The sequence below is a fragment of the Haliaeetus leucocephalus genome, unplaced genomic scaffold, assembly GCF_000737465.1.
Source record: "Haliaeetus leucocephalus isolate CR32 unplaced genomic scaffold, Haliaeetus_leucocephalus-4.0 Scaffold155, whole genome shotgun sequence".
NCBI classification, from domain to species: domain Eukaryota; kingdom Metazoa; phylum Chordata; class Aves; order Accipitriformes; family Accipitridae; genus Haliaeetus; species Haliaeetus leucocephalus.
Window position 1 is genome coordinate 1,756,143 of NW_010972591.1, and position 26,177 is coordinate 1,782,319.

A 26,177-nucleotide genomic window follows, 5' to 3' on the forward strand; every position below is an offset into this window, starting at 1 on the left:
TTTTAGGAAGGACAGCAGACATATAGGCATTGTGGCAGCTTAGTATCAATCATAGATTAACAGAATAATTTTGGTTACAAGGCCACTCTGTGGATCATCTCATCCAAAACTCTGCTCAGTGCAGGACTGCCCTTGAAGTTAATTCAGGTTACTTAGGGCCTTCTCTGGTCAAGTTTTGAATATTTCCAACTGGAGCAATTCCACAAGCTTTTGGATAACTTGTCCCAGTGTTTGACCACCCTCATCGTGATTAGTTTTTCTTTAGAGCTTACTGAAATGTCCCTTGCTGCAACTTGTGTTTTTTGCCCCTTGTATTTTTGCTGTGCACATCCAAGAAGAGACTGGCTCCATCATCCCTGTAGCCCCTTTTAGATAGCTGGAGATGATTATTAGAACCCCTCTTAGTCTTCTTTCCAGACTAAACAAATCTGGTTCCCTTAGCCTCACAGTGGCTGTTTTGGACCAGCACCTTAACCATCATGGTCACCCTTCACTGAACTCCTAGTTTGTTCATCATTCTCTTCTGCTGGAGGGGGCTCAAAACTGGACACAGTACTCCAGATGCAGGTTCACAGGAGCTGAAAGAAGGGGAGTATTCATCTCCCTCAACCTGCTGCCACATTCTTCCTAATGCAGCTCAGTGTGCAGCCTCTGTCACTGCAAGGCAAGCAGCTGACTCATATTTAACCTGCTGTCTACTAGGATGCCAAGGCTTTTTCTGCAAAGCTTCTGCTTATCCAGTGTGTGCCCAGTCTGGACTGATGCATGGGGTTATTCCATGTCAGGTGCAGGAATTTCCATTTGTCATCACTGAACCTCATGACATTCTTGGCAGCACATTTCTCCAGCCTGCTAAGGTCCTTCTGAAAGGCAGCCCTGCAGTACGTGGACAAATTTCCCTAATGTAATGTCACTGACAACCTTGCTGAGGGTTCACATCATTCTATTGTTCAGATCATTAGTGAAGATCTTTAGCAGTATTGGCCCCAGAGTTATCCCCTGGGGAACACTGCTAGTAACCAGCCACCAGCTGTACTTGGAATTGCTGACCATTTCGGTCAAGCCTCTTGGACCTTCCAGTTATCTACCAAATTTGTAGTCCACCTATCCCATTATATCTCAGCAGTATGGTTGCAAGGATGCTATGGATCACTGTCAAAATCAGCAGATGCCTCTCCTGTTTTCACCTCATCCAGCAGACTCTCAGCTTGGTCCATCACGATTTGCCCTTGGTAAATCTATTCCTAGCCACCCTCCGGTCTTTCACGTGCTTGGACATTGCTTCCAGGAGGGTTTACCCCTTAATTTTACCATGGGCTGAGGTTAGGCTGACTGTTCAGCACCTGCCTGAATCCTTCTTGCCTTACTTATAGATGGCCTTGACATGTGGTATAGGAATACCATGGCAAGGTGGCTACCATCTCTTATGCCTCAGCTCCGGTCTGTGGCTGATACATGAAAAAAAGTGTAAATTGTTCAGATATGACAATGTTAGGGCCATGTATGAATTTGGAACAGATAAAGTGTTAAAAGAAATCCTAACAGACTGCCTGTCTTTTTAAAATTAGTCAGTGACAGCAGCACAGGTTTTCTCTCCAATCTTTAAGGCTGTCCCTTCTGAATAAGACATGGTATTAGCTGCAGTGCCTAATTTCAGTGCTTACCTCTGATGAAGATCAATGTTTCAAGGTAAGCACATGCCATAGCACTATGTGAAATGAGGATGGATTTAAGGGGGAGGAGGGGGCAAACACTGTACCCCAAGTATCCAGCTTACTGCTCCAGTGCATCTTTTATGTCTGCCTTGCCTTCAAATTGAATCTCTGATGCAGACATTCTGTAATAATACTTTGAAGTTATTTGCATCCAGTCTACAGAACCTTTTAGTTCTAGTTTTAAATTAAGGACTCCAGCGGTTTCAGTCCTTGATAAGTAAAGCAGCAGGATTTCACACCAATCACACCAAGGCTCGGTTACATTTTAGTCACAGCAGTGAAGTGATGCATGAAACTGACTGTACTGTAAAATCTCATTGTTATACGGATGAGGAAATGGACTGGCTCCAGACACTAAAACAATCCCAAGACAGGGAAAAATGCATGTCAAAGCTTTCAGCAGAGAGAGTTGTTCAGAGCAAAATGTGTTCTTTTGTTAGGGGGCTGCAAACCATGGTCTAAAGCTAATTAGGCAACAGGAACTGTTCTTGGGTGTCAGTGTGATGCTACCAAAGTACAGTATACACTGTTCACAGAAGTCATTGTGCGTTCACCCTATCCCACCAAGCACTGGATTTCTGTAGAGGAAAGTCAAAAAGAGCGTAGGTGTTTACCTCCAGATGAATTTATATGGAGGATAACTTGTGTATCTCTTAAACCCTTTATTTAGTCTCTCCTACTCTGCTTGAAGTTATTTGTTTTCATGATTTCAGCATCACTAAAATAAGACCTTTCTGCTATTGTATTTGTCCATTTCAACCTGGACTCTGATACCTGAGATACGGCAAAGTGCAGAGAATTCCCATCTTAACTGATAACTCTGGGATTTGGGGTTCTGAAAGATGCTAATAAGTCAGGATCAGAATGCCTTGAGTATGATACCAAGGAGAATTAATGCAATTTTCCATTTGAAAATTTCCTATAAGTTTTTCAAATATAGTTCATCATAGAAAAATACACTAAATAAATGTATTTTGCTACTGGTTGATTTCAGAATTCCTGAAGAATGCATCTGGAGAAAGTTTTGACCCCTCATTGAAAACAGCTGAGTCCCTCATACTGCATAGAGAAAAAAATTATCCTAATTATCTGATTATTCTCTCCTATGCTTCGAGCAAGTCAACAGCTCTCTGTACTGATTCAGCTACAGCCTAAAAAGCCCTGCAAAGACTTCTGAAAGTCATCAAAACTAGGCTTTTGAAGGCTAGTAAGCAAAGCCTTCCCTCCAGTGAAAGCCCTTTGCCAGGTCACCCCTTGCCATTTAAATTGAGCAGCTTAAGTACTGAAGCTAATAATATGTGTAACACTGTGATGGATATAATATGCTCTCTGCAGGAAAGCCCCCCCACCCCAGTCCTTTAAATGCTGGTGCTTTCCCTCTCTGCCAGTCTCATTACAAAGACTCATTTCTGCATTGATAATGCAGCAGTGGTAATAGGTATCGTCTCAATGCAGGAAGAAGGACTGTTGAGCCTCAGGGGAAATTTCATCTGTGATAGAACAAATTTTGTTCAGTCTCCTGGACATCTCCTGGACACAGGTGTCAGTTCATGTGACCTGGGTCTGGGCCCTCTTTAATGACCAGTTTGCTACTGGAAGCCTTGTTTCCTATGTTACCTCATCTGAATTAAAGCTGAATTAAGCCTTTGAGCATTTTATTCTAGCTCTTTCTAGAGATGCACCTTCAGCAAATGCCATTCTAGTCCACAGCCAGCCTGTCCTAGTAGGAGCCTTCTCACATCAGTATCTATTCCCCTGGACTGCTGCAGTGCCAGAGTGTGGAAGATCCAAGCTTTCCCCTCAAAAAATCTCATTAATCATGAAGGCAGAATATTTTCTGCCCTCTTCTTCCTTTGGTTAATTATTACTTCACATGAATTGGCTGAAATGAATAGTAGCCACATACCTCTTTGCTTTATCAGTAAGCAAAGCTGGTAGCAAAGGTCCTGATGAGAACATTTAGAGGAGTGGGAAACACTTCCCTGCAAGAAGAATTACCCTGAGAGCCTGCAATGAGAAGGGGTGGCTTTGGAGAATGACAGCAGAGAAGAAAATATCATCTGTTAAAACAAAGAAATCAATATTCTCTGGACTTCTAAGTCCTGGCTGTGGACATCAGAAGTGTATTTTTCTCCCAGTGCATGAGTATACCAGCAGCCCCATTGATTTTGTGCTTATACCAGGAGGATGATCTATACCTCTTTTGGAGAGATGCTAGCTCTCTGGAGAGAACCACTGAGATTTCATGGTGAAATGTATCACAATTGCTATAAAATCACAATTTATCTGCTAAATTCTCATTGACTGAGATAACACCTTGCCAGAAAAGTGGAGCTGCTATGATTTTCTATAATAGCACTTGTGACATTTACGTACCCTTGCCTCTTGCATATCTGCATTGTGAATATCTCCAGGCCAGAATGTAAAGGTGCATGATATTTACAAATCACAGATTTTTCCACAATTTACTTTGTGATGTTGACAAGGACTGAGCCACAGAGGGTATGAAGTGTCTTTGTTATGGGTTTTCTCATGTTTATAGTAAAGCATAAGTATAGGTGCACTCAGGACCAGAGATGGTGTTGAGCTATTAAACATGCCCATGAAAATCTGATATGTTCACAAACAGTACACTGTTATCTCAGTTCTCCTTTGAGCCGTTCCTATTTTCCTGATGATGTTTCTGTCAGCAAATACTGTTTTGGGTGGGAACTCAACACAAGTTCACATGTCCTTCAGTCCTGAATGAATTACTGAGCTTTCGAAACTTAGTTGGACAGAATCCTAAGGAAAAGAAGAAAGCAGAAAAAGTAATTAGAAAACTTCTATAGAAATAAAACTCATTGTATTTGTTACTTTTATCTGTGTTACAGTTGTGGAAAATGTATTTATGGAAGGGTATTTTTGTTTTGTTTTAGCTTTACAAGCTAAAGCTAGAAACAGCACTTAAACTCACAGTTAATAGTCTATAAGTTATTTTTATGGTTGGCTTTACTACTTGTTTACATGACACATCTCTCAGAGATACCAGGCATTTAAACATCAACCAACTACTGGCATTCAATGAAGCTCATTAGTTTTAATTGTATTTATTTGTATGCCTATTATAGTAGCATTTACCAGCTAAAATTAATATTGCTTAGATTGATTTCTCCATCTAAAAGAGAGTTATTGAGACCCTATCCATAAACAATACAGATAGACAACTTGAGAAAGCAAATCATGCCACCTGTCCTAAATGCCCTTGTGAGGAAGGGATGAATCACTCTCCAAAGACATTTCTCTACTGACCACAGGAAGAGCCTTGTTTGAAGTGTTCGCCTTTCGTATGCCTGCAGCTAGGCAAAAGAAGTTATGCCCATGTCATGGTTTAACCCCAGCCAGCAACTAAGCACCACACAGCTGCTCACTCACTCCCCCCCCCCCGCAGTGGGATGGGGGAGAAAATCAGGAAAACAAGCAAAACCCGTGGGTTGAGATAAGAACGGTTTAATAGAACAGAAAAGAAGAAACTAATAATGATAATGATAACACTCATAAAATGACAACAGTAATAACAAAAGGATTGGAATGTACAAATGATGCGCAGTGCAATTGCTCACCACCCGCTGACCGACACCCAGCCAGTCCCTGAGCGTAGATTCCCTGCCCCCACCTCCCAGTTCCTACACTAGATGGGACATCCCATGGTATGGAATACACCGTTGGCCAGTTTGGGTCAGGTGCCCTGGCTGTGTCCTGTGCCAACTTCTTGTGCCCCTCCAGCTTTCTCACTGGCTGGGCATGAGAAGCTGAAAAATCCTTGACTTTAGTCTAAACACTACTTAGCAACAACTGAAAACATCAGCGTTATCAACGTTCTTCACATACTGAACTCAAAACGTAGCACCATACCAGCTACTAGGAAGACAGTTAACTCTATCCCAGCTGAAACCAGGACAGCCCATAATAACAAAAAAGAGGTCATCATCTAAGTAAGCCAGGTATAAGCAGAGGAGGGAAGAGAGTAGCAGAGGTGGAATCTCTTACCCAAGGATCCAACAGATAGTGACAAAGCAAATAACTAGTCTTCAACTTTCAGGCCAATATTTTACTGCAAGCCTACCTTTCACCTTTATAGTCAGTGTAAGCTCTGCTATGGGAGTCAGTGGGAGCAGGATGAGAGCCTGGATGGCCACCTGTAATGATGTAAAATTGGTAGGTTTCTATTTATCTGTTCAGAAATCACTGCTATACTTCACATACTTTCCAACCAGTGTCACATCACTTTGTGTTATTGACTGCCCGGGGAGCAGTATAAACCAGAGGAATGTCCCACTCAAACCTTACTAATGAAACTTCTTTTGCATTGCAGTTGACCTGGACAGGTTGAATGATGATGTGAAACGTTACAGCTGCACTCCGAGAAACTACTCTGTCAATTTAAGGGAGGAACTGAAGCTGACAAACGTAGTTTTCTTCCCCCGCTGCCTCCTTGTCCAGCGCTGTGGAGGAAACTGTGGCTGTGGGACTTCGAACTGGAAGTCCTGCACTTGCATGTCAGGGAAAACAGTGAAAAAATATCATGAGGTATTCTCACTCTTTTTCTTTTCTTTGGTAGTTCTTTTGGGTATTTATTGCGTACATGGATTCTGAAGGCTTTTCTCAGAGCCATGTGTGCTGCTTATATTGATTATCATGTTATATTGATCATGTTTTATTATGTTATATTATCAGAAGGCTATATCATGTTATATTATCATTATCACGTTACATTATCATGCTTGTTTTGATTATCATGTTGGATCTGCAGTGCAAAAATCAATGGGCAAAAATCACTGACCACAGTGAAGTGTCATAGGCAAAGATGCTACCATTTGAGAGAGACCGGAGTGTTTAAGTGAATGCCCCCTGTGGTCACCGCTCTTCCTGAGGTGAACGATCTGCTTAGGCTTCCAGACAGGTTTAGGTAGCCTTAGAGTGGAGCCTCGACTTAGATAATGGCATTGCTTTTGCCGTCCATGCTAGATACCAGCTTGGTACCTCGTGGAGTAGCATTCATACCTTCGACTGCAGCAAGCCATAGAGAGATGCACACCCACACAGTCAACCTGCAGGAAGGCCTGATTTTAAATAAGTGTATTACTGTCTTTAATGCCACAGCATCGCCCAACCATTTACATTTGGAAGTGGTGAATGAGCAGAGTGGAAGGAGGTTATATATGTGTTAGAAAGGGGAGTTAACAGGTATTTATGGGTAAGTTAATTTAGAAGAAGTTGGAGAGAACATTTGCCACCTCTCTGTGTGGATGCTACCACAGCATCCTAGCGAACTTTATTGCAAGAATGAAGCTTACGTTGGACTGATTTTTCCTAGCAAAGGACTGATACAACATAAATGTATATACCACTGGAAATGTTCTTTCTAGTAACACAGAGACATGTGTTCCTTGAGACATTTGACTGCACTTCTTCTTGTGTTGTGCTATATCTTTTAAACTTATGACCATGCTTGGAAATGACAATTAAGTCACTTGTAAACTCTCTTCCCTTCCTGATTTATTACCTGTAGGAAGCAGTTGAGTCTTTCAGCCTTAGTTTTTTTCCCATTCAGCAATTTTTTAGGAAGGTAAAATTTCTGCATAAGAACAAAGTCCATTATATTTATTTTTAATCCATTCAGAACACATTTAAAGAGGAAAAAAACAAGGAAAGAGCATTTTATATTCTTGCTTCTAAATCAGTATTTTCAGAATCAGACATGAACAATGTTCACTAAAGTGAACATATCTAAGAAGGTTACTTGGTATTATCCTTTCAATTGTCTGAAAGTAGGTAGCTGCATGCCATGCTGACTTAATTTCTGACACATATCTCTTGTAAGAGCCTGATTTACCGCTTAGCTGAAGTCTCAAGTGAAAATGAACTTATGGACTTTAAATCTGGATGTGATGTGGGCTCATACCATAAAGACATTAACTTTGGAGACCCTAGGGCTGCAATAGCAGAAGGCCATTGAAGGTCAGACCTTTGCCTTGCTGTGAGCAGAGTGGTTACTCTTTCCCAAGGTAAGAGATTTTTTTCTCACAATTAACTGCAGAATACAGCATACTCCACATCAGCTCGGACTAGAGAATAGTTAATATTTTATCTAATTTTAAACAAGATGCAGGGGATGACTCTGGTAATTGCAGAGTGGAAAGCCTTATCTCAGTGGTAGAAAAGTTAATTGGAAAAAAAATTAATAGGTATAAAACACCTAGATGAATATGAGCTGATAAAATGAACTCGGAATGCCTTATGTATGAATAAATATTTATATAGCACGACAACATTGTACAAGAATGCTAAAAGACCTGGCACCTCCTTCAGAGAGTGAACAGTCAAGCAGACAAGATCAGACATGGAGTAGAAGCTGGTTAAGAGATAAAGTCAAAGAGGTGGAAGAGATGAGCAATTTTCTACATAGGAAGTGGCTATGTGTAGGTGCCCCCAGCACGTGGATTAAGTGTTATTTCATGTATGATCAGTCTGGAGGGAGGTGAACAGAGAGGTGGCAAAAAAGACAGCTAGCACAGGAGATAACATACTTTAACAGCAGAGAAGGCTGAGAGGGATTTCAGAAGGCCTATGTAACTAATAAATACAGTTTAGAAAAGCAGTGAGCATTAGGATGAGTAGTCTCAACTATTTATTCATCTAACAACAGGTATCTGAGGAGAGGAAGGAGAAACAAGGGGTGGAAGTTGGACTAAAGGTTGGGTAGTGAATAACTGTGAAGAACTTCAGGAAAACAGTTATTTAGTGCAGTGGTGATAGGAAAAAACCAAGTTACAGTCATCTGCAGGAATAGAGGTGAACAGGTAATAACACAGCAAATATTATGGCCTGGATAAATTGGTGTGGTACTTTTATACTGAGTTTTGACTGTTAAAAGGATACAGGCAGGAGTAGAAAAGATATATAGAAGCAGAAAACATACATCAAGAGAGATACAGGAGAAGATACACATCAAAAACGTTTGTAAGGAAAGTAGCTAACAAGTTTTGGATAATTTCATTTAGAAAAAAACTGGGAATAAGAGACGACACAGTGAAAGAAAGAAAATAGTGAAGAGTACCTAAAGGAAAATTAGGTCTTCCTAAATAAACTTTTCCTTAAAAAAAGAACTAGAGAGAGATTGAAAGGGAACTAATTTAAAATGATAAAAAGGGATTTGATTTTTTTTTTACACAGTAAATCTATATGGAATTTCAACCCTTAAATACAAGTAGTGCATAATTCAGAAGGATTCTGAGAGAACTAGCAGTAAAATATAAACTAAAGAACCCTGGGTCACATCTGCGTCAGAATTTAAGCCAACTATTGACAGTAGCTAGAAAAAAAATGCTGATTATAAACATGTTATCAAGCACTTATTTTTTGTCAAGTGTTTGAGAGCATCTGGTGCTGGGACAGCAGAATGTCACACTAACCAAGTATTGGTCAGAACCAGGATGTCACGACTTATGACCACCCCAAATTAATGACTAAAATCAGGAAATTCAATATTCATACTAATACATCACTACTAATTCATTTCACTACTTCTTTGTTCTCTGAAAACCGTATGAATTTAAGACAGTGTTTCAGCTTTAACATTAAATGACTTTTGTAAATTTAAATTTAAACGTAATCCCTTAGGGATGAATTAAAAGCTCACTGAGCAGAAATTTAGCCAAGTAGCTCCCATTAATAGGAGTGGCAGTCATGCAGATAAATTCACATATGACATACTAAAGATGTGTCCATTACTTTTAGTCCAAAATATTTTCCACTTTATTATTATTATTAGCCATGCATAGCTAATCAGTTTTATTCTTTATTCTCCTTCGACACTTAACTCTAATTTTATTTAAATGCCTGTCAGTAAAGGCACTGAGGAGGTACCTCTCAACATGCCAGTTTTAGAGCCATGGAGCTGGTATACTCTTTTCAAAGCCAATTTGAAACCCACTAACCTTGGCTAAAAAGCCTTTAGTTGCATAACGAAGGACAGAGCTTCACATTTTATGAAATCCTCAGTGCTGTTAATTTGGTTAAAAATCTCCACCTCTGCTGCAGGAGAACATAGGCCAGATTCAAACACAAGTCTCAATTACTTTGATTTACTTGCAAAAGACACCAGAAGGAAGTATAAGGTAGTGGAGCAAAGAAGGTGCTTGTAGCAGCTGAAACTGAATCCTGCAGGCCCCAGACCACTTCTCTAACCAGGCTGACTTTGCCTAACAGATATCCTGGAGCTTCTTCTGCTGAGCTCCTTGGACCCACCAGAGCTATTTGTCCTGCATATGGATATGCTTGTCCTCAACAGTAAAAATGCAGCTGGAAATCACTTAAAAGTTGTTTGGCATTTCTGAGCAACCCAGTATTTCTGGGTGAGAAAGACAGGCAGGCAAATTTTCCAGAAGTGATAGGCTCCTTTTTGGCTTTGTAGCCAGTGCCTTGCAGTGCCGGAGTAGCTGCATGCTGGCAGCTGTGGGGACACTAAAGCCCAGAGTGTTTGTTGAGAGAGAGGCTTCTAGTCCAGAGAGATTTCAAGGTTATTTTCTCCTTATGCTCTTAATGTTTTTCAGTTCCCCCTTAGTTCCTATTCAAAGCCTCACACTGTACTCATCACCAAGTGCTCCTTCCTAGTATCGCAGGACTAATAGCTATCACGTGTAGCCTTTAATTTCACCGAGCTGTGAGTGCTGCTCCAGTTCCCTGACAGGCTGTACAGCGCTTTCCTATCACATCCAATTGTAAGAAGTAATGCAACAGCAGGGAAAATAAGAAAATGAGAATGCCACGGTAAGGGATATCTTTTTCTTTATTGCCCTAGGAAATGCTAATAATGAGATCTCAGGTCTTTTTTATAACCTGGAAGTTTGCCATAACTTTACCAAAATACTTAGCAGTTTCCAGAAGTAAATAGATTCGTAATTTGAGCAAACAGATAGTTTTATGGGTGGGGTTTTTTTGCAGGAGTCTTGTGATGCTCTGTGGTTTTCCATGGCTTCTGGGTTTGCTTAAGACCAGAGTTCATAGACAAATACTCATGACTTACCACATAGTGTCATGAACCCTGCAAACCAAACAGGCCAAGTGCTGGCAGTGTCTCAAATCATCTCTCAGGCATAGTCTACTATAAGTGATACTGAGTTATGTCGCAGGGCTCCGTGAAAGGGAAAGACAAAGCAATACATGGAAATGGATGCAACACGCCTTAATCAAACGCTCACATCTACTGCTGTCTAACTTGCTAAAGAGGAGCTGAAATGAAAGCATGTTTTCCATTTCAGTGCATTTCTTTGGAAATGCCTGGAGCTGCTCTTTAAAGAGAGCACTAATCCTGGAGATCACCCAGCCCAGAGGAGGTGTGGGGGAACTCAGGCCAGGACTCATTTTAGCTTGGGCTGCGGCTGTGCCATCCACCCAGCATGCACATACCTCAGAGAAACAAGAAATCAGTTTCCCCATCTCATTGCTGTAACTGATGAGATGTGAAATGAGTTTCCGTGAGGAGTAAATGCTCGTAAGGTAGCAACCAGAATTTGTCAGAGTGTATAAACCTCCACGAACACAGTGCTGAGCAACACAGATAAAAGGCATGTAAGGAAAAAAGTGAAGTGGTGAGAGCTGATTGCATCTTTTACCTACTTGTCTTTTCTGTAAAGACTTATGCATTTTTCATTGTCTATATGGTGCTTCCCTGCCTGCCCCCCCGCCCACCCCCATCTCCCCCTCTGTGAAGTGTTATACCTCCATTCAAGTTTCATATGACTGGAGCTTGTCTGGTGCCTTCACAGGACATATATGCAATTAGTTCTCAATGACAGGGTTTAGATCAGTGTTAGGATGGCTACTTCATAGCCTCTCGCTGCCCTGAGAGAGGTAGCAGGCACCTCAAAGTACCTACACAATACTAAGTCTTTGCACTGGTATTATGGGGGCTTTTTTTCTCTTTCTGTTTTTCAGAGAAATGAGAAGCAAACCTTAAGGAGGCACTTGAGAGAGCAGATAATAATTCTTACCCTGTCTTTACACAGAGAAACATAAGATAACCGGACAAAAATTATACAAATGCTGCTGATACAACAAAAGAAATTTGCTAAGGAATTAAAAAGAGCTAGTATCATCAAACCAGTATGCAAGGAATATGGTCTGATTGATGTATGTCCTGGACTTGATAGTACATGTATAAAGGAGATAAAAGGTTGTGATGGCAATAAAGGCACAGAATTAACCTGGCAAAAGAGTTAATGCATAGAAATATTATACAAGAAGCAGCAATGGGATTTATTTGGAATGCAAGTACAAGGAAACAGAATGAGTCAGATATGACTGCTAGGTCACAGGATGAGCAGAGAGAGCATGGAGGTGCAGTGAGGGAAAAAAGGTTCATTTTTTACTAGGTGAAAATGAAAGTTCTTGGGATGACATCTGGAAGTTAAGCAAGTGAGACATCCTGGGACATGTCTGGGCAGAGAGGGAGTTTGGGAGGGGGGAACACCTGTATTTGGTCAGTGAAAAAGCAATAGCTGGAGCCATAATGCATTACAAGATCACCCAAAGTGAGGGTCTTGTTAATGTCACCTATGTCAAAAACACTGTAGCTTTAGTGACTGTTTCAGATGCCTGAGTTTTAAGCCAATTAGAATTTTTTCCCATGTTTGTTGTGTTAAACCCAGGTGTTCCTTATTCATACAAATAGAAAAATAGAATCAATAATCCCATCTACATTAAATACCTTAGTTTGAATGCTACCACTGATCAGCAAACAAACTCTTTTTTCTGGTTCCTGATAACCTATAATTACCACTAGTAAGAAAGAATGTAGCTTTGGGTCTGTGTCATTATTTTACGCTATTTTCCTACAAGAATAAGGGTCCTTATGCAAAATTATGAACCACCTTCCCATAGTGCTTGGTTTCTTATGCTCAGAGCACAGCTAAACTGTGTGTGACCTTTGGATTAGATGATAACTTCCAAAAATTGCAGAGTAAGATTTTTCATCTGTATCAGAACTTGGATCTGTGTTGAATGTTTTGCACTTACGATGCTTCCTCTTTCATGAATCTCAGACAAATATAATTTGGTTTGCATGCTAGAATGATGGTATTTTTAGATGAGCAGGAGATTAGATAATGCTGCATAGCAGGATTTTAAAATAAGTTCTGCAAAGTGCAAATTTCACTATCTAAAATAGCATCTAGAGTTGCTCTGCATCCTCTGTCACTGGAATATGAAGCTAACCAGATGTTTGGTAAGCCATAGTCATGTTATTGATTATCTGTGGACTTAAGCTAATGAGGAAAAAAAACCAAAGAGATTATTTTGGAGTGAAGCTTCAGATTTCTATTGGTGTTCAAACTACCGCTCAAGAATTTAACAAAGAATGTTTATAGAATCATAGACTGTTTGGGTTGGAAGGGACCTTAAAGACTGTGCAGTTCCAACCACCCTGCCATGGGCAGGGACACCTTCCACTAGACCAGGTTGCTCGAAGCCCGATCCAACCTGGCCTTGAACACTTCCGGGGATGGGGCATCCACAGCCTCTCTGGGCAACCTGTTCCAGTGTCTCACCTCCCTCACGGTGAAGAACTTCTTCCTCACATCTAATCTAAATCTACCCTCTTTCAGTTTCAAACCATTACCCCTTGCCCTGTCACTACATGCCCTTTTAAAAAGTCCCTCTCCAGCTTTCTTGTAGGCCCCCTTTAGGTACTGGAAGGCTGCTATAAGGAAGGTCTCCCCAGAGCCTTCTCTTCTCCAGGCTGAACAACCCCAACTCTCTCAGCCTGTCTTCACAGGAGAGGTGCTCCAGCCCTCTGATCATCTTCGTGGCCCTCCTCTGGACTCACTCCAACAGGTCCATGTCCTTCTTATGTTGGGGGCCCCAGAGCTGAACACAGTACTGCAGGTGGGGTCTCATGAGAGTGGAGTGGAGGGGCAGAATCACCTCCCTCGACCTGCTGGTCACACTTCTTTTGATGTGGCCCAGGATCTGGTTGGCTTTCTGGGCTGCAAGCGCACATTGCTGGCTCATACTCAGTTTTTCATCCACTAATACCCCCAAGTCCTTCTCCTCAGGGCTGCTCTCAGTCCACTCATCACCCAGCCTGTATTTGTGCTTGGGATTGCCCCGACCCATGTGCAGGACCTTGCACTTGGTCTTGTTGAACTTCATGAGATTCGCATGGGCCTACCCCTCAAGCCTGTCAAGGTCCCTCTGGATGGCATCCCTTCCCTCCAGCATGTCGACCACACCACACAGCTTGGTGTCCTCAACAAACTTGCTGAGGGTGCACTCAATCCCTTTGTCGCCAACAAAGATGTTGAACAGTGCTGGTCCCAATACCAACCCCTGAGGAATGCCACTCGTCACTGGACTCCACTTGGCCATCGAGCCATTGACTGCAACTCTTTGAGCGCGACCATCCAGCCAATTCCTTATCCACTGAGTGGTCCATCCATGAAATCCATGTCTCTCCAGTTTAGAGACAAGGATGTTGTGCAGGACAGTGTCAAAAGCTTTGCACAAGTCCAGGTAGATGATGTCCGTTGCTCTTTCCTTATCCACCAACACTGTAACCGTGTCGTAAAAGACCACCAAATTTGTCAGGCACAATTTGCCCTTAGTGAAGTCATGTTGGCTGTCACCAATCACCTCCTTATTTTCCATGTGCCTTAGTATAGTTTCCAGAAGGATCTGCTCCATGATCTTGCTGGGCACAGAGGTGAGACTGTCTGGCCTGTAGTTCCCCAGGTCTTCCTTTTTTCACTTTTTAAAAACAGGGGTTATGTTTCCCCTTTTCTAGTCAGTAGGAACTTCCTGGACTGCCACAGCTTCTCAGATCTGATGGATAGTGGCTTCATCCACCAGTTCCCTCGAGACTCATGGATACATCTCATCAGGTCCCATGGACTTGCGCACCTTCAGTTTTCTTAGATGGTCTTAAACCTGGTCTTCTCATACAGGTTATTGTTTCTTCTAATAAATAAAGTAAATGATAATAGGTAAAAAATGGCTATAAGCAACTGGATACCCCTTTTTTTAACTATTTTTCAGAAGTGTTCACTAGGTTTCCTATTACTCTTTGCTTTTTATTAAAACAGAAATCAGCCATCATGGACTGTCATGGCTAAATGTTGCCTGACTTCAAAGGTAAATGATACATGGCTAGGACCATCAGTGAATGCTGGAGGGAGTGACTCACCTCATCTGGCTCTACCCATCTAAAGCTGCAAGTCCAGCCTTTGGGCTCCTTTCCTAGTTATCAGAGCTAGCCCCACCAGAGGTGGGTGTTTCAGGTGAATCGTTCTCTGGAGTCACCTCTTTGTTGCTGCTTCTACTGGAGAAATGCTGGGTATGGGTCAGGGGGAACAGGTTATCTCCAGATGGGTCTTTTCCCTAGCAGTCAATACTGCTTTTTTCTCCTCAGCCTCTGATCACGAAGTTCTCTTACTGATCTGCTGAAATTAGAGGGGCTGCCAGACCATCAGCCCTGACTTCCTGTCCTTCACAGGCCATTGGAGAGCACCCTGTTCCTCCCAAAGCAAGACCCAAACTTGTACTGTATACCTTCTGGAAAGGTAGCTATTTTCTGATGTCTTCAAACAGGCTGGAAACCTGTGTCCAGGTGATGAGTTGGCCTGACTTAAACAAGTGTGCCCTAATTCCAGTTTGAGGTTTTCTGGCTTCAGCTTCCAGATACTGTTTTTTTGTGATAGCTTTGCTCTCTCATTTAAAGAGTCCTTCAAAAGCTAACATATAAATTCAATGCATGATCAATAAGCAAGGTTCCTGACAGGGAAACACGTGTAATCATTTTCTTTAGATTTCCTTCACCACTGCCCCCAAAGTAAAGCTATGCAGTGGCCACAGTCACCTCACCTTGAAACCTCTCAGATGCTCAGACATTATCTACAAAGTAAGATGCCATCCAGCATATTGGTGTGCTCCTATGGAGCTATCTGCACAAGAAATGCTACAAGGCCCTGATACCCTTTTTTGTATTACCTAGAAACACCAAATCCAGCTCAGAAGCTAAGTCATCTGTCTTGATTTTTTTGTTGTTGTTGCTTTAATAGGTTTATGACCATAATTAACTCAGTGTTTGATGAGGGGGATATGGCTGTAGTTATATGCTCTTTGTGAGGCAATGATCTGAACTGATGAGGCACCACATTTTGATTAGTAGTGACAGACGTTGCTCCTTTAATTTGAAAACTGCAAAGTTATTGTTTTTTGCCCACACAAAACAAACCTTCTGAGCATTCCAGACCTTCCTCACATCCATATTTTCTTACAGCTCTTGATCCCATCAAAAAAAGAGCAATAAAGTGTCCTGAACAAAATTTCTTTGAACTGTTTTCATTAATTCAGTGGTTCCTCACCTTTAAGGACCTGACCATGTAATGAATAAACAGCAGCTTTTTCAGAATAAAGGGTTTTCTTTCAACTACTGTGGTCACTAGAAATGGCCTTACTTCCTGATTCTTTTCAATTCCCTTGTATTTAGCTGAAACTAAAACTATTAGATGAAGCTAGATGGAGAGCTTTGAACATCAGTTCCGAGATCAGCTGTTAAAGCAGTCCTACGGAGGGATTTGGACAGGCTGGATCAATGGGCTGAGACCAATTGTATGAGGTTCAACAAGGCCAAGTGCTGGGTCCTGCACTTGGGTCACAACAACCCCACGCAGCGCTACAGGCTTGGGGAAGAGTGGCTGGAAAGCTGCATGGCGGAAAAAGACCTGGGGGTGTTGGTCGACAGCTGGCTGAGTATATGAGCCGACAGTGTTGCCAGTTGGCCAAGAAGGCCAACAGCATCCTGGCCTGTATCAGAAATAGCGTGGCCAGCAGGAGCAGGGAGGTGATTGTTCCCCCGTGTTCGGCACTGGTGAGGCCGCACCTCGAGTCCTGTGTTCAGTTTTGGGCCCCTCACTACATGAAAGACATGGAGGTGCTGGAACATGTCCAGAGAAGGGTGACCAAGCTGGTGAGGGGCCTGGAGCACAAGTCTTATGAGGAGCGGCTGAGGGGACTGGGGCTGTTTAGCCTGGAGAAAAGGAGGCTGAGGGGAGACCTTATCGCTCTCTACAACTACCTGAAAGGAGGTTGTAGCAAGGTGGGAGTCAGTCTCTTCTCCCAAGTAACAAGCAGTAGGACAAGAGGAGATGGCCTCAAGTTGCACCAGGGGAGGTTTAGCTTGGATGTTAAGAAAAAATTTCTTCACTGAAGGGGTTGTCAAGCCGGGGGAAGTGGTTGAGTCACCATCCCTGAAGGGATTTAAAAGATGTGTAGGTGTGGCACTTACAGACATGGTTTAGTGGTAGACTTGGCAGTGTTAGGTTTATGGTTGGACTCGATGATCTTAAAGTTCTTTTCCAACCTAAAAGTTTCTATGACTCTCTGATTCTATAATTTCAGCTGTGTTCAAACACTGCTTTCCTGTCTCGTCTGGGGAAGTGCCTGCCAATTCATTTTTCTACTCTTATCAGCAAAGCCCGTATACTGTGCTCATGTTTCTTAATATAAAACACAGGGAAAAACCCCAAGCTGTCAGGAGGTCTGTTAGCTTAAATACAGCCCACATCTTTGCTCTCATCCTGTTGCATACTTTCATTTGCTCTCAGTTGAAAAAAGCAGATCTACCTACCCATGATCTTGCAAAGTGCCAATCATGTGAATTTGTCAGATTTTGATGAAAGACTTCTTTAAATAAAAAACTTTATCATAGGTTCAGCATCAGCAGCTGTACTTGATTTTAAAAGTATGTTTTCTTAAAGAAAGCATCTTTGAAGGTGCGGTCTATTTTCAGCTCTGTAATAATCGCAGCAACCTGATTAGGTTCAGTTCCCCTGTGTTTTGGATGAGTGTGGTACAGTGAATTGTCCTGGTGTCCATCAGGATTTATTGCATATATTGAAGCAGTCCACTTCAATTCAAATTCAAATCAATTCAAAACCATTATAATTTTTTTTGCTTAAAAAAAAAAATAAAATGACATCTCTGCATTTCTAACAGAGAAAAGTAATTATATATTTCCAACATATTAAAGCAGCATGTCTGCACCTTGCTTAGGCACAGTCCTTCCTCTCAGTATTACTTAGGTTAAACATAAATTTTATCACAAGATATAGATTTTGTTCCGTGCTTATCACTTTTGTTACATCCCATGGCTTTCCTGCCCTCCAGGCATTAATGGTAGAGAACAAATGAAGGCTGCTCACCTGCCTGCCCTTCTCCACCTGCTCTGCACAGCATCTATGGTTAACCTTTGGCAAGTCATTCACACTTACTTTTTGGGACTTTCTAATTCTGTTGAAATTGCTAGTACTTTGTTGATCTGGTATGTAGCTGCTTATTCCTTCTCCTTCCCAAGACCATCTCAATTCTTGTATGGTGTTGTGATGTCAAAGTACAGAAAGTACTTTGTAAAAAAAAGAGGTTTATTAATTGAGTAACAGTATGATGTGTTAGTTAGGAGACCTGTTATTCAGGGCAGAAGTGTGGGTATTTCTGTGGCTTTGACACTAAAGATGTTTAGGTCCCACTTCCCACTTGACCAGTGGCTTTAGCAGGTTATACACAAGACAGACTTCTCTCTATTTTTTGAACAAGCAAGACAAATATAGCTGAACTAGCAGTCATTTTGCCAAGCTAGCATGAGTCACAATAGTCTGCCAAGACATAAGATGTGTTAGTTTTAGTACCGTACTGGTGCATGGTTTCTGGACTCAAGTGCTTGAGGCCACAGAGAGCAGAACTGGCCCACCTGCCTACCACCAGCTGTGGACTGCAGCCTTTCTTTCTCCATGTCCTGCTCCCCATCAGTAAATACGTGATTTCAAAAGGGAAAGGACCATATAATGCTGCTGGTACTTTTTCTACTGATGTGTTGCAGATCCTTGAGCAAATCAGTTTCAGATTCTCTGTCTATACAAGTTTGACAATGATGCATATCTTTCTGTGCAATGCACTGTGAGATTTGGAAAGAAAAATGTAGGAGAGTTAAAGTGTTCTTAGTCTTAACTCATATGTTGTACCTAATCCAAACTAGTATTTGAGCTTCAGGGCAGAAATTGGAAATTAATATCTCTTTTGTTAAACTACTGGATGCCCATCAACAGCAAACTAATGAAACAAAACAGATTTCTCCCCCTCAACCTGCACCACCATGCTAGTGGGAATATGAGCTCTTACACAGCAACTCACCCTCCAGTGGTGGGCTTGCAAAGCATGCCCCTGCAACCCACCATCCTCCTCAGCATTTTCCAGTCCATGGTTTACATACTTACACTATCACAGAAGTTTAGATAGGATGCAACATTATGGCTGTTTCCACATATCCACAGACCATTTTCAGGGAATCATAGATTCATATAATAATATGGGTTAGAAGGCAGCTCTGGGGGTCATCTAGCCCAATCTCCCATTCAAAGCAGGGAGAATTTTGAAGTTAGGTGAGGTTGCTCAGGGCCTTGTCCTGTTAATTTTGACTATCTTCAAGGTTTCTGCAACCTCTCTGGGCAACCTGCTCCAGTGTTTAACCACTCTCAGTATTTTCTTCCATATACCCAAATAGGATTTCTTTTGTTGCAACTTATGTTTGTTGCCTCATTTTCATCTCCTTTATAACCTTCAACACTCCTTTTTAGGAGGTTTGGGGTTATCTTGCCTCGACAGAATTTTTTCAGAAGCATCCTATATGATGTATATTTCCCTAGGAAATAATTGTTTGTTTGTTTGTTTCACATTATTCACAGTAAATTCTTAAGAAATTATTTAAATTGAAGGAGAGATTTTTAAGATAAGCCAACAGAAGTCAGATTCCAGAGAAACTCAATAGGATCCGGCACATATTTTGCACAAGCTCCATTCATCTCCTTCTGCCTCCCACAGGCATTTCATTTTTGGACCAATTCTAATGATATGTGCTTCAGAAATTTCAAATTGCATAAAAAAATGTTCCTTGTTCTTTAGAGCAGAAATATTATACAAGTGAGAGAAGGGGCAGAGCAATTCAAATATGTATGGGACTGCAAAGATGAGCCAAAGGAAACATGCTTGATAATTTGCATGCAAAAGAGCAACGCTGGACATGGTTAGGGAACTGCACGATATAAAGATACCTGATGTAGGAAATAATCCAATCTGTCAAAGCTCCAGGACAAACAGTACAGCAGGATGTCACAGAGTGGAAAGAAAAAGCTGGAAGTAAAACAAAAATGTGTCCAAATTAATGCTGGTCAGGGCCATTAAGGGCTGTTTGTGCCCTCAGGGTCCCAACACTCTCCTCAAATCTCTAACAGTGTTTTCTAATCAATGCATTTCTATTGATCCTCCCAGGTGCTGAAATTCGTCCCTGAGGCTGGGCATACCAGAAGAAAAGGCAGAACCAGGAACAACATGGCCTTAGTAGATATACAGCTGGATCACCATGAGCGTTGTGATTGTATCTGCAGTTCAAGACCACCCCGATAAAAAAAAAAAAAAGGAAAAAACAAGACACACTAATTGCAGCTTACCAGACGTTTACTTTTAAGCAGGATTGCTCTGCGGACCTTTGCTCACTAATCATTTGAACTTTGCTACTAGCCTGCCTTTGCAATTAGCAAAAATGATCGCTGTGTTTCAGCATAGCTGTGCTGATTAGTGCCATGGCAGCTAAACAAGTATATCATAGATTTATGTATCGGCATCCAAGAATATAGAATTATGGTTATCTGTAGCTAGATTCTGAGAGTTAAGATTTTCAAAGCTCACTTGTAGTCCTTAGGCACACAATGCCCACTGAAATTAAACACCAGTTGTGTACGTATTTGTGGTAGCTGGCAATGAAATAGCATTGTGTTTCTGTTTCTCACTCACCAGTTCCTACACTCAAATTCTGCTGCCATTTCTACCTGCTCCGCTCTCTTGACAGTCAGTAGGGTTTTGTGGGTACAAATGAAGAAAGAATTTGAGCCTGTATGAGTGTAAAATGGTTTGTCCCGCTCCAAGAGGGAACTTCCCAGCGTTCCAGCCCAATACAGTGAGATGTAATGATGAAATAACACACCAATAAAGTCAAATCTCACTGTTTGTACTCAAGCAGATTGTGTGCTGAAATTAGTAGATGCTTTGCATAAGCTGGGACACTGGTGGTGGTAGGGGGGTGTGGAGGCTGGTACTTTTGCCACGGTGACTCCATGGGAGCCATCACCCAGGTGCTTCTGCTAGAGGGGGCTCCTGCTAGGTCCCCACGTAAATCCCTGTGGGCTGGGGTTGATTCTGGTCTCTACCTACCTGGGCTGAAGTCCTGCCCCTTGCCCAGAGCTGCCAACAGTTGCCCAGGAGGAGCCCCCTCTAGAAGAAAAGGGAGAGACAGTCCACCCCTTGTATCCTCCTCACTGCAGTTTGAGGAGTGCCATGTTTCCCCACGCAGGCAATGAAGATAGGGCACTTGTTTGTTGAAAATATTGATTTGTTTTGCAGTTGTGTTATTGGAAACAAAACTGTGCTTGAGATTTAATTATCATTATTTGCTTTGGGGTTGGTTTGTTTGTTCGTTTGTTTGTTCGTTTTAAATATGGATTATTAGAACTTTGTCATATATGCATTAATCTTAGTTATCTGAGGTTAGTTGTCTCATTTCAGCTCTGTGTATTGCTATGGTTAAACTGTTGACAGTGAATTTCCTTTTGATTGCATTTTGCTGAGGCATATTAACTCATTAAGCAATGTCTGTCTGTCATAGAAAATGTGCATCATTTATTAACTTCCAGAAGATTATTATTAAACACCATCTCATAATAAAATAAGCACTTTAAAAGCTATAGCATAGCTTCCTATGCCTTTTAAAATATTATGAAAGTGCTCTAGATGAAAAAAAGGAAAAATAAAATCCTTCCAAACTAGCTTTAAAGGTTTTTAAATGCTGCTCCAAAAGTGTAAAATACAGGCACACTTAAGTCTGGCAAAGAATTGGAGTTTTGATCATGAATGTAACAGAGGGAATGGGGCGGCACGTTTAATGGCTAAGGTTTTATATTTAATAGCAGCTGCATCAATTCATCTTGTATGTGTTGCCTATTGTGTTTCTGTCTCTGAAAGAGTAAAGTAGTTTGACAATAGTGTGTTATAATTAGTGGAAACTGGCATGTGCTATCATATAGTATTCAGAGCCTTCAAGCCAGTATGTTTTAGCAATCTACAGTTTTGTTAAAAAAGCGCCCTAATGTTCTGACTTATCCTTTTTATCAGCTCAAGTATTTTATAAATGTTCTTATAATTTTAGCAAAACTTTACTGAAACAGCCCTTAGAAATGTTGTGTTACTTTCTTTCCTGTACTTCAAGCTTTGAGATTCAAAAAGTGTGGGTTTTTTATTATTTATATTAATTTTTCCTCTCTGGCTCCCAGATGTCTATTTAAAAATGCTCCTGAATGCTGACTTGGGAAGTGATTCATCATTTTTCAAAGCAATTCACATTAAAAGAACAGCACTGTAACCAAAGATTGCCAGCTTTGTTTCGTAGTTCAGGAGTCTTTAAAGAAGACTTCATTCTTTTTCTGTTTCTAGCTTAATAACAAGATTGATCTAGCCCTTCCATAATTTTTAGCTAATTTTGGAAGAAATTTGCATGCGAGACCTTGGCAGTATTGATTGTTTTTGAAACAGTGCACTCCAGTGTATATTCCTGACTGAATTATGCCCAAATGATGCCTAAGCACTCTGGCCTCATAGTTAGCATTGGTTGTAGGAACCATCAGTTTCATATGGCTTCGTGCTTTAAGTGGTCCTTTAATTCCCACCCCCCCAGGGGAAAATGTGCACCAAGCATCCACTGTGCCTGGTGCCTCCCACTCACCTCTGCCTGCTGGTCCAGTTTCCAGTCCAGTCCAGCCCTGTGTTGGGAGGGGTATTTACATCTCCTAATTTGGGGGATCCAGCCTTGTGTGGAAGCCTGAGTTACTGCTAAAGGCAATTGGGTGAGAGAGGCTCTTCCAAAGTGTGCCTTAGCCCCTAGGTTGAAATTGGCCAATGTGGGAACTTTTCTTTCTCTCTTTTGACTATATAGAGACATCAGAAATCTGATCTGGGCATCTAAGTGAGATACACAAAGGTGGATGATATGAATACTTATTTTAAAGACTGAACAGCTAGTAGTTTAACTAACTGAATTAGATAGAGGTAGCAGTGGCTGCCAGGGTCCAGCAGAAAAATTCAGCTGTAAAGTGGTATAACAGGGATTACCCTCTTGCTTAATGTTGGGTTCACTTTCTTAAATACAGGCTAAACTTGTCACAAAACTTAAAGCATTACTCCTGGGACACTTAATAATGAATGGAACCAACCACTGCTTCATGATGCCATCTGCCATACAGATACCATGCTCCTGGCCAGTGCAGGAGAGTCAAGGGTGGGCTTTATGTTGCAGTGTGGGGATGATAACATACATGTGAACTAAGAAAAACTCCCCAAATCCCAAGCCCCATGCTGCAATGACCCTGGTGAGACCAAATACCAGCAAAACTTTTCCTTTCTATTTATTAGCAGAAAATGCAGAGATGTTTTTCCATACCTTTACTGTCTCTTTTGTCTATGTAATAATTATTATGTTGTTTACATACTATTTTAATTTAAAAAGCAAAGCTATTAAAAAAACCTAATCTGATTCATTTTTATTGGTGGAATTGGAACCTCCCAAAATAAATACATTTTCAAAGGAAATTCAGAAAGATTCCTAATTTCAAACTGCTCACTAGCTTTTTATTTACTGTATTCTTCTGGGATAGAGCCTACTTTCTCAAGTGCAATCTATATTTTTTTGTTGTTGTTATCTCAGTTAAATGCAGCTTTCCTAGCAGTATTTTTTACTTTATCCAGTATGTAATGTGTCTTATCTTGATGAAAAAATAAATACTGCTTTTGAAAGAAGATATGCTGAGTGATTATTCAGAATTCAGATGAACTAAAACCCCTGATTTACTGGAAGACATTTCCACACTATGATACCATGCGTGCTAGGTCTCCTGGTGAATTTTGGCAGTCATTCACAGGAGCATCGGGGAAGTACCAGAGTGCAATTTTGGGATAATCGACTTTGAACCCCCAAGCTGGAAGAGCTGACAGCTTCCTTGTAAAGCAGTAGCAGTGTGACAGCAGCACAGGATTTTGGATAGCCAGATTAGGGCACTCTCCCAGACTCAGTGGTGGTCTCAGCCCCCGTAGGTTTGGCATGGCTCCAGCAGAGATGTCTTCACTTGCCCTACTGAAGTTGCTCCTTACTGGCAAAGGAAGCTCCTGCTGAAGCTCCACATCTCACCTGAACCAGGACAGAGCTAAGCATCCAATTGCTGTGCGCAGGGCAGATGGAGGAACATAAAGCCTCTCAAGATGGGGAAATTTAATCTACGCCTGTGAGTTCAGGCATTTCCCCCTGCTTTGGCAGAAGCAAATTTTGTTGTGTTGCATCTGGAACATAACTTTCATAGCTCTGATAACTTAACTTTCAGTTTAAGGTTCTTCTGTTAAGCTTAAGCTAAAGCTGCCTTAGGCCTTCACTGGATCTTGGACTGAATAAGGTCATGAAATTTTTGCCAAATTAATTCTTCACTAGCTAGATGCCCTGTCTGATAAGGGAAATACAGATAGCATACAGTCTGGTGACCCAGCTTTGCAGCCTGTCCTCATGCATGTGCACCTTGCTTTGTACAGTAGTGCCACCAACCTGGAACTGTCAGCTGTTCAGATGAGCTTATTTGCCGCCTTTGGTTTGGTCCTTGTTACTCAAAGAATTTACATATCTTTTTTTTTTTTCCCCTCAAAAAGGCAGTCAGAAGAGACATTTCCTAACAAAAGAAGTGGTTCTCTTGTGTGCAGTGAACAAGGACATACTTAATGGGTGGAGGAGAAATTTTTTGCTCTTCAGACATGCACTGTATACCCTGTGTAGACAGCAGCTCAGCAATTGCTAAGTATTCAAGGATGGCATAAAGCTCCTCCCATCTGGCATTGCTATGTGCCTATATAACTAATGGCTAGCTAACATTATCAGTTTGTCCTTGTGCTCACATGAGTGAAAGCTTTTATAAATCTGCAATATGAAAAGTAGCTCTGTGTCTCTTCAGCTAAAGAAGTATATGGTTCTTGAGGTCATTCAGGAACTCGCCATCACCTTTTTATAAAAACAAATGTATTTTTTAAACATTCTTCCTATTTTTGAAGAACGCAGAATCTTCTTCTAGCTGAGTTTAAGATCTGTAACAGCTGTAAAAATACTTCCCTGCAAATTAATTTAAAATTTCCCTTGCTCTTTTCTGGACTGCATTGCCCAGTCACATGCTGTAATGCAAATTTAACAGATGTCCAATTTGTACTTATTCTCCCAGGGACTCCAGTGCAGCAGCTAATGAAAATGCAGAAATTAGTATTCTGGTTTCTCATTCTAGGAACTTTAACTTTGCTTATTGATAGTCTTGGTCAAATATCCTGTAATACATAGCATTCATTATTTATCTGGTCATTCACTGATGGGCCTTGAAAATCTGCCTTAAGTGTTGAAAGTGCAAATTCGATTTTGCATTTCTTTTCAAAGACTTCCTCAAGAAATGGGGTTTCCAAACCAGCAAGTATTCTGCCATGAATAGTAGAAAGGAAGTATTCTAGGTTTTAGACTATCTTCTAAAACTGATTTGACTTAAGACTTGGTCTGAAATTTCTTTATAGGTAGTGAAAATGATATGTTAAAACTGAATTTATAAAACCTGATTTTTGAAACCGAGTTTCCAAACATGATTTATGTATTGCATGTAGAAAGTTGCTGTGGCACAGGCATGCTTTAATAAAAATGGAACTAGTTGTGTAATAACAGTTACTGTACTAAATGCTTCATTTTCAAGCTGACAAAGGATTTCTGCTTCAGTTGAAAGAATTTCAGTTTCAGAATCAGTGGTAAGAGAACAGAGTAAAAAGAACTAGGTACCTTTCAAATATTTTGATATAAAGGGTGAGGACATAAGAAAAAAACCTTAACTTTTATTCCTTGCATTTTGTTAGATAAGTAATAAGAGCAGACATCTTAACCTTTTTTTTCCGTGTTTGAGTTTGGAGAGTATCATCTCAAGTAGAGGGTGCACTGAGATGAGCTCTCTTAGCTCAGTCTGAAATGAGTTTACCCTCTCCAAGGTGAAGGTGGTCTGGAGAACCACCCTTTGTAACAATGCAATTCTGTCAAATCTTTCTATCCACTGTCATAGTCATCACCTTTTACCAAAAAAAGAATAAACAAATCAATTTGGTTTGATAGTATGGTATTTCCACATGGACCTAGTATATGAAGAAAGAGGATTCCCTCCCCCAAAATGATAAACTGTTATGCATTGAAGAATCGCAGACTGGCTGAGGTGGGAAGGGACCTCTGGAGATGGTCTTGTCCAACTCTCCACTAAAAGCAGTCACCTACGG

At 41.1% G+C, this 26,177-nt stretch overlaps 1 protein-coding gene across 1 annotated transcript in view; it reads left to right on the top strand.

Moving 5' to 3' along the window:
- Window positions 1-20,210, top strand: part of PDGFD (platelet derived growth factor D) — a 144,259-nt gene extending 124,049 nt beyond the window's left edge. Inside the window, exons 6-7 of the mRNA XM_010562116.1 lie at window positions 6,070-6,284; window positions 20,076-20,210. Coding sequence (XP_010560418.1) covers window positions 6,070-6,284; window positions 20,076-20,210 — 350 coding nt within the window. The remainder of the gene's footprint in view (window positions 1-6,069; window positions 6,285-20,075) is intronic.
- The last annotated feature ends 5,967 nt before the right edge of the window (window positions 20,211-26,177 follow it).